At 43.0% G+C, this 16,995-nt stretch overlaps 1 protein-coding gene across 19 annotated transcripts in view; it reads right to left on the minus strand.

Moving 5' to 3' along the window:
- The window catches only part of hspa12a (heat shock protein 12A), a 57,706-nt gene that overhangs the window by 15,392 nt on the left and 25,319 nt on the right, over positions 1–16,995 (minus strand). For all 19 annotated transcript variants that reach the window (XM_071481528.1, XM_071481529.1, XM_071481526.1 and 16 more), the window contains 4 exons: positions 14,388–14,574; positions 13,570–13,674; positions 13,231–13,347; positions 2,857–3,028 (listed from right to left, as the gene is read on the minus strand). In XM_071481528.1, the coding sequence (XP_071337629.1) occupies positions 2,857–3,028; positions 13,231–13,347; positions 13,570–13,674; positions 14,388–14,574 (581 nt within the window). The remainder of the gene's footprint in view (positions 1–2,856; positions 3,029–13,230; positions 13,348–13,569; positions 13,675–14,387; positions 14,575–16,995) is intronic.

The raw sequence follows: 16,995 nt of genomic DNA on the forward strand, positions 1-16,995 counted from the left end.
TAGTTGTTCCTCTGCCTCCTTTAGTAATAATGATACATGTAATAAAAGTAGTTTATTTGCTGTAATCGAGGCAAGCCTCAGTGAAGTGGAAGCACTGTTCTGCTACCCTGCAGTTCCCAAGCAGCCAGGAAACCAAAGTGGCTACGTAGACTGCCTGTAACAAGAGGTGTTGGAAACATTGCAGACTGTAAACACCCCCTGATAGAACCTGTTTGCACTAGAAACTCCAACTCAGTGATGAGGCACTCAGCTGACCAGTGATGTAAATATGATCAGTCAATCTGTCCATCAATCAGTCAGTCAGTCATTCACTCTGGGACATTCCAGATTATAGGGCTGGCCCTGCTGTTGCGGTCTAGCCAAAAATAAATAAGAAACAGATGAAAACATAATGCAAGATTCAGTTTCCTTTTCACCATCTGTCTGCTGTGGATTACAAACCTGTTTCCATCTGCAGGTTAATAATGACTGTGATGTTCTTTACCGAAAACAGCAGAGATTAAACCTGGTCTAAATGTTAATTCATTTGACCACACCATTTAAATAAAGATGAATGATGTGTGAGAAAAGGAGGGAGAGGTGGGGATATAACAGCTGTCACTTTGGCTTCAGCTTCTGTCTATATTTGCATGCAATAACCAAAGACAAACTCATGACAAAGATGTTATAACTAGAAATATAATGGATTACTTTAATCTAATGTGGTTTATTGTGGTTTATTAATAACCAGGTGATAAGCTGGACCGGGTTAAAGTACATGTCAGTTACTTGCAGTTGATGGACTGTAATTTCTCTAGTTCATATACACTGTATAATATTAGCTTTCAATGTGGCTCAGTTTTTTAAATGTGTGAACAGTGAAATATATTATTTTTTTATTGTGAAGTCTTGATTGTTGCCCAGGGTGGACATGGAGTATTTTTTCAAATACAGTATTGGCTTCCAACAATTATGAAAACAAGATCAATGAGAGAAAACCATTACTGTGCCACATTCATCTTAAGCAGTTTCAGAGACTTTATATATATATAGTCAGGAGAGACCATGCTTTGTTTTGCTGCTATCCCATGCTCAAATATCTTTAACTTTGCCCTTTTTCCACCAAAATTTGTGTGTATAAAAAAGTTTTTAAAAACCGAAGCAGCGATGTAATCTCATGCAGTTACAGTGCACACACACACACACAGACGCAGGGGAGAGAGTGAGCTGCTAGCTCCCATGCAAACTGGTAAAACAGATTGTCACGAAAAATATTGGCTTGAGTATCTATCTATCTATCTATCTATCTATCTATCTATCTAGTCCACTGTTAAAAAGACAAAAAAAAGAAAAAGTTTTTTATACAGTAAAAATGAGCATCCAGTTCACTTTTCTAGTTCACGTGCGGTCTGTGCACCTGCAGCAAGGACAGTCGGGGGTCAACACAAACCCTCATGGACGTGGGCAGCTGAAATGATCCACACAGACCCATCGGTTTCAAAATCAAATAAATACAAACTGTATGAAGGAGCTGATGATACTAATAACTGCACACTACTATAATGTTGCTACTACTTTGAGCCTCACGTCAGAAACATAACTAAGCATTAATGCATTTTATCATCTGAACAACATTTGTCACAGTCCAACCATTTCTCTCTTAGCCCAACAGAGACACTGCTGTGAACTGCTGTGATGCTCAGCTTCCTGGTCTCCTAAGAAGAATATAACTCAACTACAACTGCTTCAACACTCAGCTGCACATGTGTTAACTAAGACCAGAAAAAGAGTCCACACTACACCAGTTTTAAAGTGCCTGCCTGTCTGAGCCCCTTACAAAGCTCTTAAAGGTGCTGGTCCTTCCTATTTATCAGACTTGCTTTTAACCTATGAACCTTCTGGAACCCTCAGGTCGTCTGGTCAGGTCCTTTTAATTAAACACAAACCCACAGTGAGGTGTCCTGTTATTACTGTGGTCCACGATTCTGGAACAGCCTCCCTGAAGACCTGAGGGCAACAAACTCAAGACCCACCTCTTCAGTCTGGCTTTTCATTGAGTCTTTCTTTATAATATTTGTCTATAACTTATACATTTGAGACTGTTTTACTGACATGTCCTTTTACTCTGTGTTTATATTCTGGATTGCATTCCTTTTAAGACCCCCCACCTTTTATTTCTGGTTTTATTAACTTCAGTACATGTCCTCTGTTTAACATTTTATTATTTTATCATTATTGTTGTCTCAGTTTTATTGTTTTTATTTATAACATAGTCATTTATTACTCTGTGTGGATGGGGGTTGGGGTTGGGGTGTGCCTGCGTGCGTGCGTGCGTGCGTGCGTGCGTGCGTGCGTGCATGCGTGCATGCGTGCATGCGTTCGTGCGTGTGTGGCGGATATTATTGCTTTTATTCTGTAAAGCACTCTGTGTTAAATTGTTTGTATGAAAAGTGCAATACAAATAAAGTTTGATGTCATGAAACTCAACACAGAGCAAACCATCAGTGGTGAGCTGGGAGCTGTAATAAAAGCACTGATGTAAAAAAGTGTTTATGGGCAGGACAAAATCTCAGAAATGAAGCAAAACCAGATAAAATGTGATGGCTGGAAACAAATAAAAAAATCACAGTGCCTTTAAACCCTGGAGTTTGACTTTAATAAGAAAACATGTTTACTATGGAAGAAACACATTCACAGTTTGTTACAGTGTGAACACTACAGCTGCTGTAAGAAGTCTTTAAAGAGAAACTCCACACACATTCAGAAAACTCTTCTTAGTAGTGGTGTGATTGTGCGTATGATTCATGGTGAACAAAGTGCAGGGTCAAAGGTGATAAACATGACATAAAAAAAAACATTGATGCTGATAGTACTTACCTTGGGTCATTCCGCTCCCTACGTTGTCAGTGGGGTTGAAGCCGTTCTGGGAGGTCTGGGTCCCCAGGTCAACCATCTGGTGGAGGCGGAGCTTCCGGCAATAGATTGATGCTGCTTCAGGTTCTAAGGCGATGATCAGCTGCTCTGGGTTTTCACGGGACACCAGTCCAGACTACACAAGAGCAGAAAAATACACTCTTCATTTTCAACATAAACAGTCTGGGTTCAGGAGGCAGACACCCTCTCTACATTTAAGATCAGGCGTAACCTGATCTTATTATTCTGCGCTGGAGCTGGCCGGCTTTCAACTCTTCAGAGCGGATCGCGACACAGAGCTGTCCGGCAAAACGAAAGGTGGAGGAATCTGCTTTTATGCTAACAGTGGCTGGTGCAGAGACGTGACAGTGATCCTGCAGCACTGTTCTCCTGACCTGGAGACTTTCATCATAAACTGCAGGCCCTTCTACTCCCCCCGGGAGTTCACCTCATTCATCCTGGTCGGTGTTTACATCCCACCACAGGCCAACGTGCAGGAGGCACAGCAGGCGCTCGCCGACCAGATACTGTGTGTGGAGCAGACCAACCCGGACTCCGTAGTTATTGTCCTTGGTGACTTTAACAAAGGTAACCTCAACCACGAACTGCCCAAATACAGACAGTTTGTTAACTGCCCGACCAGAGAGGGGAACACTCTGGACCACTGTTACCCCACAATCAGTGGTGCTTATCACGCCGTCCCCCGGGCTGCACTGGGCCACTCTGACCATGTCATGGTCCACCTGATTCCCACATACAGGCAGAAACTAAAACTGTGTAAACCTGTTGTGAAGACATCGAAGCAGTGGAGCAGTGAAGCCATAGAGGATCTGCGGGCATGTTTGGACTGCACTGACTGGGAGGTGTTCAGGACTGCTTCCAACAGTCTGGATGAGTTCACAGAGGCTGTGACGTCATACATCAGCTTCTGTGAGGACTGCTGTATCCCATCACACACCAGGGTGAGTTATAACAATGACAAACCCTGGTTCACAGCTAAGCTCAGTCAGCTCAGGAGGTAAAAGGAGGAAGCTTTCAGGAGTGGGGACAGGGACAGGTTTAAAGAGTCCAAGTACAGGTTTAGCAAAGCGGTGAGAGAAGCTAAACAACTGTACTCTGAGAAACTTCAGCTCCAGTTCTCAGCCAGAGACTCTGCTTCTGTCTGGAAAGGGCTCAGAAAGATCACAAACTACAAACCTAAACCCCCCCACTCCACTAACGACTTCCGTCTGGCCAACGATCTGAATGAGTTCTACTGCCGCTTTGAAAGACAGTGGGACAAGCCCCCCTCCTCCCCTACCAAAGGAACGTCTCTCTCTATCCTGGAGAGAGATGTCAACAGGCTTTTTAAGAAGCAGAACCCCCGCAAAGCAGCTGGTCCTGACTCTGTCTCTCCATCATCCCTGAAGCACTGTGCTGATCAGCTGTCTCCAGTGTTCACGGACATCTTCAACACCTCACTGGAGACCTGCCACGTGCCAGCCTGCTTCAAATCCTCCACCATCATCCCTGTCCCCAAAAAACCAAGGCCCACAGGTCTAAATGACTACAGACCCATTGCCCTGACCTCTGTGGTCATGAAATCATTTGAGCGCCTTGTCCTGTCCCACCTCAAATCCATCACTGACCCACTCCTGGACCCCCTGCAGTTCACCTACAGAGCCAACAGGTCTGTAGATGACGCCGTCAACATGGCTCTCCACTTATCCTCCAGCACCTGGACTCCTCAGGGACCTATGCCAGGATCCTGTTTGTGGACTTCAGCTCTGCCTTCAACACCATCATCCCGGCTCTGCTGCAGGACAAGCTCTCCCAGCTGAGCGTGCCTGACTCCACCTGCAGGTGGATCACCGACTTCCTGTCTGACAGGAGGCAGCACGTGAAGCTAGGAAAGCACGTGTCTGACTCCCAGACCATCAGCACTGGATCCCCGCAAGGCTGCGTTCTTTCTCCTCTGCTCTTCTCCCTGTACACCAACACCTGCACCTCCAGCCATCAGTCTGTCAAGCTCCTGAAGTTTGCAGACGACACCACTCTCATTGGACTCATCTCTGATGGCGATGAGTCTGCCTACAGGTGGGAGACTGACCGTCTGGTGACCTGGTGCAGGCAGAACAACCTAGAGCTAAACACTCTGAAGACAGTGGAAATGATAGTGGACTTCAGGAAGAGCCCGGCCCCACCCACCCCCATCACCCTGTGCGACTCCCCCGTGGCTACCGTGGAGCATTTCCGCTTCTTGGGAACCACCATCACACAGGATCTCAAATGGGAGCTAAACATCAGCTCCCTCATCAAAAAAGCTCAGCAGAGGATGTATTTCCTGAGGCAGTTGAAGAAGTTCAACCTGCCAAGGACTATGATGGTGAACTTCTACACCTCCATCATTGAGTCCATCCTCACCTCCTCCATCACCATCTGGTATGCTGCTGCCACGGAGAGGGACAATAACAGACTGCAGCGTATCATCCACTCTGCAGAGAAGGTGATTGGCTGCAATCTTCCATCCCTCCAGGACCTGTACGCCTCAAGGACTCTGAGGCGTGCAGGGAAGATTGTAGCTGACTCCTCCCACCCTGGACACAAACTTTTTGTGACACTCCCCTCTGGCAGGAGGCTGCGGTCCTTCAGGACCAAAACCTCTCGCCACAAAAATAGCTTCTTCCCATCTGCTATTAGCCTTATCAACAAGGCTAGAGAGCCCCACTGTTGCTGATCAATTGCACCAATCACCAGAAAAAATTCCTTGTATGTGAAAACATACTTGGCAATAAAACTGATTCTGATTCTGATTCTGATTCTGAACCTGTTCTCTTTGATAACGCTTAGAGCTGCCTCAGGTGTGTCCTGAACATCCTTTAGTTATGCTGCTAGAGACCTAAACTGCTGGGGGATTCCCGTGATGCATTGAGCCCTCTTTCTCTCTCTCCTCATTCTGCAGGTATCTCTGTTTCTGGAACAGCAGGATCCAGATTAACAACTACAACACTCATTATTATTATTATTATTATTATTATTATCTCTCTCTCTCTCTCTCTCTCTTCTTCCTCTCACTCTTCCCCCACACCCTCTTTCTCCTCTCAAACCCAACTGGTCGAGGGAGTTAAACTGAATAAACTTTAGTTGTTTTTATCTTCTCTCTCACATTTGAGTCACAATGGTGACATATATAAAAAGTACATAATGCTGCAGCAGGCTGTGTCTAAAGTTGTATAGGCTTGTTCAGAGCAAGCATCAACCTCCAGAGCTAAAGACCGCAAGTACTAAAAGCTGCAGTTGCTCTAATGACCACTAGAGTCTCCAACAGTGAGTCAGTCCCCATAGACTCCCATGTTAAAATGTCCAACTTTACAGCAGAAATAAACATGTTTACAGCCTGGTACAAAAACTAGAGCTAATTTCCTCCTTCATGACTGGCTAACTGTATAGAACTCACCTGTTTACATTTTATTAAGGACTGAAATTATGCATAATTGAGATTGCCCCCCCCCGTCACTCACACTAGCATGAAAGTCTAGACTCCACACACCTAACCTCTTTGACTATTATTGGATTAGCCAGGAGTTAGGGGCGGAGTCTGGCTCTGGCAAAATGGCAATGGTGGAGCAGCTCACTCTGAGCTTCTTCAGAAACTTGCGGGTGACGTCACAGAGGCTACGTCCAACTTTATTTACAGTCTGTGGTTCAGAGTTGTGAATATGAAAAGTGATGCTGACTGTTGTACTCCACTTGGACAGATGTTGAGCTCCCGCAGTCATAGTCACTAAATGAGCAGGCAGAAAATGCTCTGTTCCTACTCCTGTAAATGCAATAATACTAACTTCTGAGATCACATGCTTACTATGCTACACACGTTGTGTACAAAAACTGCACAAACGGAAGTACCAAACCAATATTTATGCATATCTGCAATTAAAAGAGCTGTGGTGGGGGTTGTAGTTAAACCTGGAGCCCACAGAGAGGACTTTTATATTAGTCAACTGTAGACTCGACTAGTTTGAGAAACAGCATATGATTTGTTTAAGAGGTGTTGTTTAATATGCCAGGAAATGTAGGCCACTCATGAAGTTACTACTGTAACTATAGTTCATATCTATAAACTGACTTAATCAAGACTTGTTATGCTGAAATGTGATTATGTTTAACAGTCCAACCAGAAGGAAATTACGACTGTTATAAATCACACTCCACCATCATTAATATCAAATCCCTGACTGATCATATTTTACGTGGCTTGCTTTTCAGCTTTGTTTCTGTTTCTCAGACAGCTAGCTTAATTTTAACCTGAATAACAAATCTGATAGGATTAGGTCCCCTCTGGCCCTATTTCCCCTGTGTTCTCTTGTGTTCCCCTTCCCTCTCTGGTCTGTTTGTGTGTGTCTGTGTAGTTGGGTGTGGCTTCCAGTTCTGCTGTTCCTGCCAGGTCTGCCTCGGCACCTGTTTCCAATCCTACCATCAACTCTAGCTCTCCACTCATTACCAGATCGTTCCATCACATTCAGTGGTATAACACTCTGCCTTAACCTTCTGCTATGCTCGTGTGTTTTATGGAACTCTGTGGTAACCAGTCTCCTCTGTGTGCTTCAGGTTCTTGCTTCTGCTTTGCCTTGCCTGTTCATCTGCCCATCCAGCTCCACTTTCCTGTCTGTCTCCTGTGGATTTCCTGGATCATCGCCAGAAAGATCTCCACAGTGTAACCCCACTCATCCAACACCCACCTGCCGCTCTGTAAAACACCCTGACCAGTCACCAATCCAATCCCCAATCAATGACAAACCCTTCAACAGCAAAGACTCTCCTCTCTCCTACAAAACTGACAATAGAGAACTCTGTGTTTTCCACCTCAGTATTTTGTGTTCTGCTTTTTGTGGGTCCACGGCTAAAACTTACACCAACACCTTAGAAAATCCAAAAAAAAGCCACACCACTGTTCTTGTTTAAGAAGAAACAGTGTTGATGTTAGGGATGGATCAGAAGTGAAAGGGCTGTAGGTTGTGTTATGGCCCCTGGAGAACTGATGGATTATATCATCAGAAGAGGAGTGGTAACAGTGGGCTGCTCCATAAGCACCCAGACTGCTGGACGCTGACTCACTGCAAATGCCCAGCTTCCTTTGTTCACTCTCTCTCTACCTCTGTGCTTTAATCACATTCTGTCTCTGTCCCTCCATCCCTGCCTCCTGCCACACTGCAGATAACAGCCAAACCCCCACCCTTCCCCACGCCCTTCTTCCTCCTTTAGCATGCACACCAGGGACATGACAAAAAATTACATCACTGGAGAAGACAGCAGGAAAACAGGAATCTGGATCAGTCTGGAACCACTTTTTTAAATTCAGGTTCTAGATCACGTAAGATTTTTAATGTTACTTTGAAGTAATTTCTTCAACTGGAAACTTCAAACTGAAGGAAAAGTTTAACATTTTGGGAAGCAAGCTGATTTTCTTATTGTCCAGTTACATGAGAGGATTTGATATTCCTCCACAAGTGGTCAGCTCTGAGTACGTCTGTTCAAACCTGGTTTTAAAATGTATCTCCAAATGCCTGGAGTGACCGCTTGTGATCATATCTCACTTCCCTGCTTCATATGCAAATAAACAGGTATGTAGTGCTGTTTTTAGATCAGACAGAAGGGTTCATTGTCAATGTGATTCTGTTTGTGTGTGTGTGTGTGTGTGTGTGTGTGTGTGTGTGTGTGTGTGTGTGTGTGTGTGTGTGTGAGTGTGAGTGAGAGAAATCATTGCTCTGCTCACGGCTCTACAGTGAATTCATCCATTAAAAATAGTAAAACATTTTCGGTTCATTAGGAAACTGTGTTGGGACTAATTAGCCTGTGGCAGAGGACGTCAGTAGAGTAGGTGGTCCTTCAATGTGGACAGGACGCATTTGCGTTCACACTGTTAAAAGAATGGCCACATGTGGCCCAGACCACTTCCAAATGTGGTCTGAGTGGTCGGATCTCAAATGTGTCCTCAATGCCTCCCGGGTGCTTTCTCATCTGAACTTAGAGCTGTCCACTTGTGATTGGATCACTCAGGACTGATGTTAATACCAGGTCTGAACAGGGCCAGAGACGAGCTGGTGACCGTGGTGGGGCAGTTAGCAGCTACAGAGCCAGAGCCAAAACATAGGTCAAAGCAGAGATTGTTGTCCAGAAACATGATTCCCAATGAATGCTACTGTTGCTTTGAGTCTGCTGAATATGTAAACAGGCAATTCTTTGCTAACATGTTAGCCACATCTCACAATGTTTAGCAAAGTGATTAAAAAAATTCCTTGATTCTCCCCTTTAACTAGATCTACACCGAAATGTAGGTTCTTACCAAAATGACAGTTTGTGGTTTTAAGTGGAGTTAGATGTTTGAAATTATCTCTTGGCAAACAGTCGGTGCAGTCAGGTTTGGTACCATCATGCCTGTTCAGAGACCAGAACCAAAAACCTGCACTCACCGGAGGTGAGACTCTGGAGGCAAATTATCACGTTTTTCTAACAAGGAAAAAGGAAATCAACACATTCATTGATAAGTGACGAAGGAAAACATGACAAGTAATTGTCAAAAACTTGAGGTTGCCTGAATTTAAGATATTCTCATTTTAAGGTCTTAACTTTTTTATGCCAAATATTTTTTTCCAGATCAGCTGTTGAAGCCTTGGCAGACATTTGCATTCCTGCCTTTTAGTCTCACACATAAATGTGGCTGACGTCTGTCAACAATTTAAATTTTGATAGACCATCTAAGCACATTTTTGTCTGCTAGGCCTTCCCTGAAGCCATTTGTGGCAGAGTTAATACATGATACATTCACATCTCAGGCCACACAATACTAATAATAACATTGGTTAAATGAGGGAGACATACAATTCTACAGTGCATAAATGCAATGTTAGTTGAGGACATTAACAGGGCCATTTGTGAAGCCACACTGAAAACAGCCTCAGAAACATATCTGAGTACATCTTGCAGACCGTTATATATGGTTCAACTTTTGTTCATACAGTTTATGTATGACAGCACTGCTTGGATCTCCAAGCTGGTAAAGTTCTTCTAGATGATATCCATGACAGACATGAGGTACAATACATTTGCAATGTTGGGGATTCAGAACTGATTATTTACAGTCATGACAGGGGGTATTCATAATGTTTGTGCAGTAGTTTGAGCAGTATTGGAATCTAACATTATCATAAATCTCAGTGTTAAAAAGAAAAACAAAATACAACTAGAACGGCACACAAGAGTCAGGTCATAGATCTCACCACCATAACCGATTGTATACATCAATCTGCACCAAAATGTGATTGATTCTTCCCCACGTCCCAGCCCTCCACTAAGTTTGGTGCAAATCAGTTCAGTAGATTTTACGTAATCCTGCTGACCAACCAACCAACCAACCAAGCTCTCTAGTCATGTCTCCTCCTAACACAAAACGTGATTTCCATCTACATCTGGAAAGCCAAACAGTTATGCATATGTATCCAACAAGGTCATCGGTAGGGAGCAGACTGAAGATCTGTTAAGATGAAAGCATTGACAAGGAAGACCCTCTGCTCACCATCACATGTTAAACCAAAGAAAAAATCAAAGATCATGGTCCAAGGAGAATGAAGCTATCCCGGAGTCCAAGAGAATCAGCTTCCCCTTTGACTGTGATCTCTGCCCTTCTCGCCCCTGCCAGCTCCATCAACCAGATGAAGAAGAGTCTGGCCCTGCTAAAGCTAGATTTCGCTGAATTCAAGGAGCTGACCCGGGCCAGGCTGTCTCACCCTCAAAACAGCACTCTACAGGAGCCTAACAAAAACAATCTGACCTCAGAGGAAGTCTAGAGGCAAAGTAAGAACATGCTGAGAACAGAGAAAAGGCAAGTCCAACACCTGGAGACACAGACTCCCTGCTGTTGTCCTAAACCCCTGCCTCTGTCCCACCCTCTCTGCTTTGCACCCACCCTTCTGATACATCCACATCAACCAGCAGCTCTGCCTTCCCAGCTTCCTTCCACTGGTGCTCCTTCTGGCTGACTCCAATTGGAAATTCTCAGACACAAACAGACAGACACAAGCAAGACTTCTTATTTTGAAGAAGACATTTTTTTGAAACTCTCCATTAAGAAATCTCCTATTTCCAGGGCCAGGGAAATGTGCTTCTAACTGGAGATCTGAATGGAAGCATAGGAACTAAACCTAGACCCACAAGGCAACAATCATGTGTTTGGTCAGTCTACACTGTTTACCTCACCATCCATCACCCATCAAAACAACCTTTGCTGAAAAAAAAAAATCAAAGCAGGGAGGTGGTGCCTCTCTGTTGGGCCTAGGGCCTGTCCATAGTTAATGGTGGCTTCAGAGGGGCCTCTTCAGGGAGATTCACTCCTCAGGTCTTGGATCGGGTGTAGTAGATTATGCAGTTACTGACATGGACCCCTCCACTGTCAGTGCATTCACTGTCAGACAGCACCCTGGAGCGCACACAAATCAGTTGGATCAATATGTCTATTTATTGCAACAAAAACCCAGTGGTATTTCACCTGCTCTTCATCAGATGAAAATAAAATGCATGGTGCTATCTTAAAGACCCCCTACGATGAAAATCAACTGTTAAACCTAGTTAACATGTCCATTTGATGTTTTTTATATAATACAAGACATATCATGAAATAATCAGTCAACACCATGACAAAGTGTTCCCACCTTGAACTGCAGTGAACCAATGTCTCGTAAAAACAGATTCAGACAGCCAGGGATTCATACGTCATAGAACCTAAGGAACCAATCCTGTCAACCTGTGGGGACAGGGGGCTGGGCTAAATAAACCTTGTCAGTACAGAGAGCCAGAGTTAGCATTAGCACAACCACTAACACTGTGTCAGCTGTTGCCAGTTACTAGCTAACAAACAACATAAACAAATGAAAGATGCTAACTATGCTAACCGTTCTGATCACTCTGCTAGTCTCTGATTCTGGTCTTAACAGACTCCTCATCTGAGTCTGGGTCTGACTGAGGCTCAAACATGAGGCTGAGTCTCACTGACGTTTCCTCCTCAAACCATCTTCATACTCTCTGCTCTTTCATCTGGACACCTGGAGCAGGTGGTGGGAGGGGCTAAAGGCCTGATCCAGGTTTCTCAGTGAGGTAGTCAGAGTAGATGAGCTTCAGACCCAATAAAAAAAATCTTTTTACTTTTTATGTGGGAAAACCATGTTAAACAAAAATACTAATCATAGCAGAGGATTTTCACAGAGTTAGAACATGTCTGGAGGAACTTTAAATCACATGATACTGGTTACAGGATGATGTCACATGGACATAGTCCGTAATAGGGCCTGGACATAAGTTTCCACATTTGTACACAAATATACAAATACAACATGCATGTATAAAAGTACATGATAAAGTACAATGCTCTGCATGTGAGGTAACAAGTGTCAATAGTGTGAGGTGGCAACAAAGCTGCCTCCAGAAAAATACAACAAGGTACAAAAAAAATATTTCATATATGTGCAAAAGATATATATTTATCTATGTACAAAAAAAGTACATATGTACAGAACATACATTTGAAAAACACATGTATTGTATTTAGCGGAAGACACTCAATTGGGCGCCATGCCAAAGACATTACACACTTATTTGATTGAATGTAATTAAACTTGGCAGAATGATGCATGTTGCCTGTGAAATTACACAATATTGTACAAACCATCTCTTCTTACTCATAATCTATACAGTGATGTTCTCTTACCCGGTATTCCACAATGTATTTTTTATGTACTAATCGTTTTGTACAATTGTCCAAAACATAGCCATTAATGATTGAACACTTCACTAAACATTACAAAAGGCCCAACAAGATGGATTTATATTTGTAATATCACTGACTGACCCTTTCACATTGGTTAAGATGAATTCACTTGTTCTTATCAAGCGTTTATGATTGTGTGCCAGTCATCAGTCAATCAGTAGTTCTCTTTCCTTGCCTTCATGTCTCAGTGTTTTTTGTCTCTGTTTTGATCTTTATCTTACTCCCTCCCTGTGTCCTCCACCACAGTCTGGAGGTCACTCTACTTTATGTGTGTGTGGAGTCATACATGACTGAGAGTCCTGATTACTGTGCAGCACTACACCAGCCCCGACCATCCATCTCTCTCTCTCTCTCTCTCTCTCTCTCTCTCTCTCTACAGTAAATGTTCAAACACAGACATCATTTTACCAAACTACCATATTAAATCTTATTTTCAGCTGTTCTCATATCGTTATAATTTCCTTAGAGACTTGGAATCAGTTTTTATTACTACAGACAACTACAGATGAACTGGGAAAAGGAACTGAATGTGAACTGCCTACCTTATAGGCAGCTTCCCTCATGAACTGCTTTGCAGGCATTTTCCAAATGGCAGGAACTGTGATCACCCATCTCACATCATTGTTGTCAAACTCACCCCCTGTCTGATCACTCAGCTCCTATAGGGATGAACAAACAACTGTATGTTACACAACCCATTAGCATGGTTAGTGTGACACTGTAGAATCAGACCATCATGGTAAAGTGGTTGGGCAGAGATCGGGCCAAACACTTCTATTCATTGTGGGCTACAGAAATTCAGTTCAAAGTATCAGCCAAATATGAAAATATATTGCAAGTGTAATACAACAGAAAATGTGGTGGTGACACAGGGATGTTACCTTTAGTGCTTGCTCCTTAAAAAAGGCCAGTGCATATGCAAAGATATCCAGAGCTTTCACTCTCTTCCCATTGGCTGCGTGGAGGTCTGTGTCAATGGACAGATTCTGATTGCAGAGATAAGACATTAAAATTTGAGCTGAAGGAAAACACAGAAGACTCATTCAACAGTGTGGGTATGAGCTCTAGATTTGCAATGCCATTCTCAGTTATCCTCTTGATCTGAAATACTGCAGATATGTGACACTGCTCAGTATACTTGGTCACCAGAGGAAGATCCCTAGTGGCTCTGGTGACCCCTGACCTTTCCTCTACCTCCAAACTCTGGTGTTATTCTGTGTTCTTTTTATTGTCAATAAATCCCATTAAATGACCATGTGTTAGTCTGTCTTTACTTTCTGACCTCTGACCATTTCTCAGCTTCAGTGAATGGTTTCATTTTTAAAAAAAGAGGACTATATTCAGTGGTGGATTTCTAGTGAGTGTTTTTGGCAGCAGGATGGTGTGTGAGTGTGGGACTGAGTCAAATCTTAAAATGTGTGTGTTCATGTCATTGAAGGAACACAATGCAACAGTGAGGCTCATTGAGAGATAATAGTAATAATGACAAATAATAACAATAATGGAGCTCTGTGGCACAGAGGAATAAGATATATAGGTCTCATATACACATAATACTTACTAGTACGATACACAGTTGTTGGTATGGGTCTGCAAGTGGGATTTGCTGTATTTAAATATCTGATTTGTACATACTATATTTTTATTATTTATTATTTATCTTTTTTTTTGTTCACTGTTTGTACATTTGTGTCCTTACTGCAGTGGTGTGGAGCTTCATTTTGAATTTTTCAAGGTAGAGCCAGTGTTTGGACTCGCTGGGGTCTAGGTCGTGGTAGAAGTCACGAGCCGCATAGCCAAAACTGTGGAACTTCCTGTCTGGAGTCAACAGGATTGTGGTTGGAGTCTTCTGATTAGACACACCAGGGTCTCCACCTTCCCATCGCCTAGGAGGAGGCAAGTCAGTTATCAATGAATGTACAATAAATCTGTGATCAAGCTGGTGCAGTGGGTCTAGTCTGTGGGTGATCAGTCCAGAGTGTGTTTACGCACAAACCAACTGTAAGACAACAAAACCACAAAAAATCAGAGACATGAAGTGACTGAAAGTAAGTTACAGAAAAAACAGGCAACAACTTTATATTTAAACATTACCACTGACAAAGACTGACACAACAACACAACACACACTTACAACACATATGCTACAGATGATGCTACAGTGAGGGAACAGATAAACAGATAAATGACAGGGGAAACATGCAACAGGTGAATGACCAAAACTGATGTGACCAGCTGGTAAAAGTGGTGGTAAATTTAGAATCACGTTTCCACCAAGTTCCACCTGGTTAGCAGAATGGGAGGCACTTGTGTGTCTGTGGAACAGCTGATTCAGCATGGCAGAGGGAGGCGATGATGCAGACGGGAAGGTGTGTAGATGAAGGTTCTCTGGGCACACTGACCAGCAGATGCCAGATAATTTTTTTACTTTTAAGGCGAGTTACTAAATAACTGTATTTTGTTATGAAATAATTTAAAGGATTAAAGTTCTGTCATCCTGATGCTCAGGTGATTCCAGTGAGATCAAACATCACAGATTACTCTCTAATGGTTATGGAAATATTAATAATGATGTTTAACAGACATAACTTGCAAAATTCAACTATAAATGATTATAAATGTACACATAAGAACACGATACACGTACACGATAAGAAAAGTAATAAAGTCCATCTTGTAAAATTTTACATTCTTCTGTATCAAGGTACATGTAGATTGAAGGGGAGTTATGGTCAAGGCAGGGCAGCAGCCCCCTGCTGCTAGAGGAGTCTGTGGAATCTCCAGTGTGGCTCTCCAGAGCCATTAGCAGTTGCTTGTTAATTTGAACTTTTCCTCAGCTTTCTCCAAGAAGCTTTGATCTGTCTTTAAATGTTAACACTGGGCCAGGTTTGGTGTCCTGGTCAGGGCAACAAATGTCCTCCCAACTAACTTAAAGCTGTGAGAAAGGAACTGGGAACTAGTCCTGAAGGAAGGTGGGGGATGGGGGGGGTTGAATGACTGGGGGTTGCCTGGAATGCATCACACCTCAGGTACGTCTGTCTCTTGTGTTCTGCTTAGAGGCCCTGTTCAGACCTGGTATTAACATGTGTCCTAAGTGATCCAATCACAAGTGGTCAGCTCTGAGTACGGCTGTTTACAGCTGGCTTTAAAATGCATCTCCAGTGACCACTTGAGGTCAGATCTCACTCCCCCACTTCATATGGAAATAAACAGGTATGCAATGTTGTTTTTAGACAATCCAACAGACGAGTCTGTTGTAAATGTGCTTCTGTGTATGTGTGTGTGTATGAGTGAGAGAGAGCGAGAGAGTGAGCGGTAATGGAAGGTTGAGTGAATCAGTCCTCTGCTCACAGCTCTACAGTGAAATAAGGTTTTATCCATTAGAAAAAGTAAAATATTTTCGGTTCATTATGAAACTGTGTTGGGACTCATTAGACTGTAACAGAGGACGTCAGTATTGTAGGTGGTCCTTCAATGTGGCCAGGACACCTTTGAGACAACTTTGCATTCACACAGAATGTGGCCACATGTGGCTCAGAATGTGGTCTGAGTGAATGGATCTCAAAAGCGTCTTCAATGCATCCTGAATGTGTCCTGGGTGCGTTCTCACCTGAATTTAGAGCTGAACAGGGCCAGAGATATCCTACACAAGCTATATGCACAGTGAAAATGCATTACATTTACACTGACTCATTGGCAGACACTTTTATTCAAAGTGACTTACAAGAGAGGGACATCACTAAAGCTTTAGTGCAGTGGGAAACCTTGGTCCATTTAATACTTTTGAGAGGTTGAAATATATCATTCAGTTTTGTGAGAAAAGCCATCTGAACTCAGCTTCTAGGCCAATTGTGCTAACACAGTATTTCTGGACAAATGGAGGCCAGCTATTATTAGGGCTCTAAGCTCAAAGGGGTAGTAAAATGTGTGATTGGTCTTGTTCTTTAAACAGAATTAAATGAGCTGCACTGGCTTTGCTCAGCTTTGTCAAGAACGCAAAATAGGTTCGAAACCTCTCAATGCCACTTGCAGCTATAATTAATGTTGTCTCTGTTCCTTGAGAGAAGTGTATGATGAAATTATGGAGGTCATCTCACTAAAAGCACCTGATTTGTGGATGAACTAATTTGGGCAATCTAGTAAAAACTGGATTTAATAGCTTTTAGATGATGAGCATAATGGTCTTGGTGGGATCTATTTTACATCTCCATCTGAAATTCTTTCCTGGGGGTGTTTCACAACAAGTTTTATGGCAACAAGATTTATGTCGTTGTTACAGTGACTGTTGTGTTGATAGTAATTCATAT

The sequence above is a fragment of the Trachinotus anak genome, unplaced genomic scaffold (assembly GCF_046630095.1).
Source record: "Trachinotus anak isolate AG129_WGS33_773 ecotype Australia unplaced genomic scaffold, CSIRO_AGI_Tana_v1 ptg000007l, whole genome shotgun sequence".
In the NCBI taxonomy this organism is placed as follows: Eukaryota; Metazoa; Chordata; class Actinopteri; order Carangiformes; family Carangidae; genus Trachinotus; species Trachinotus anak.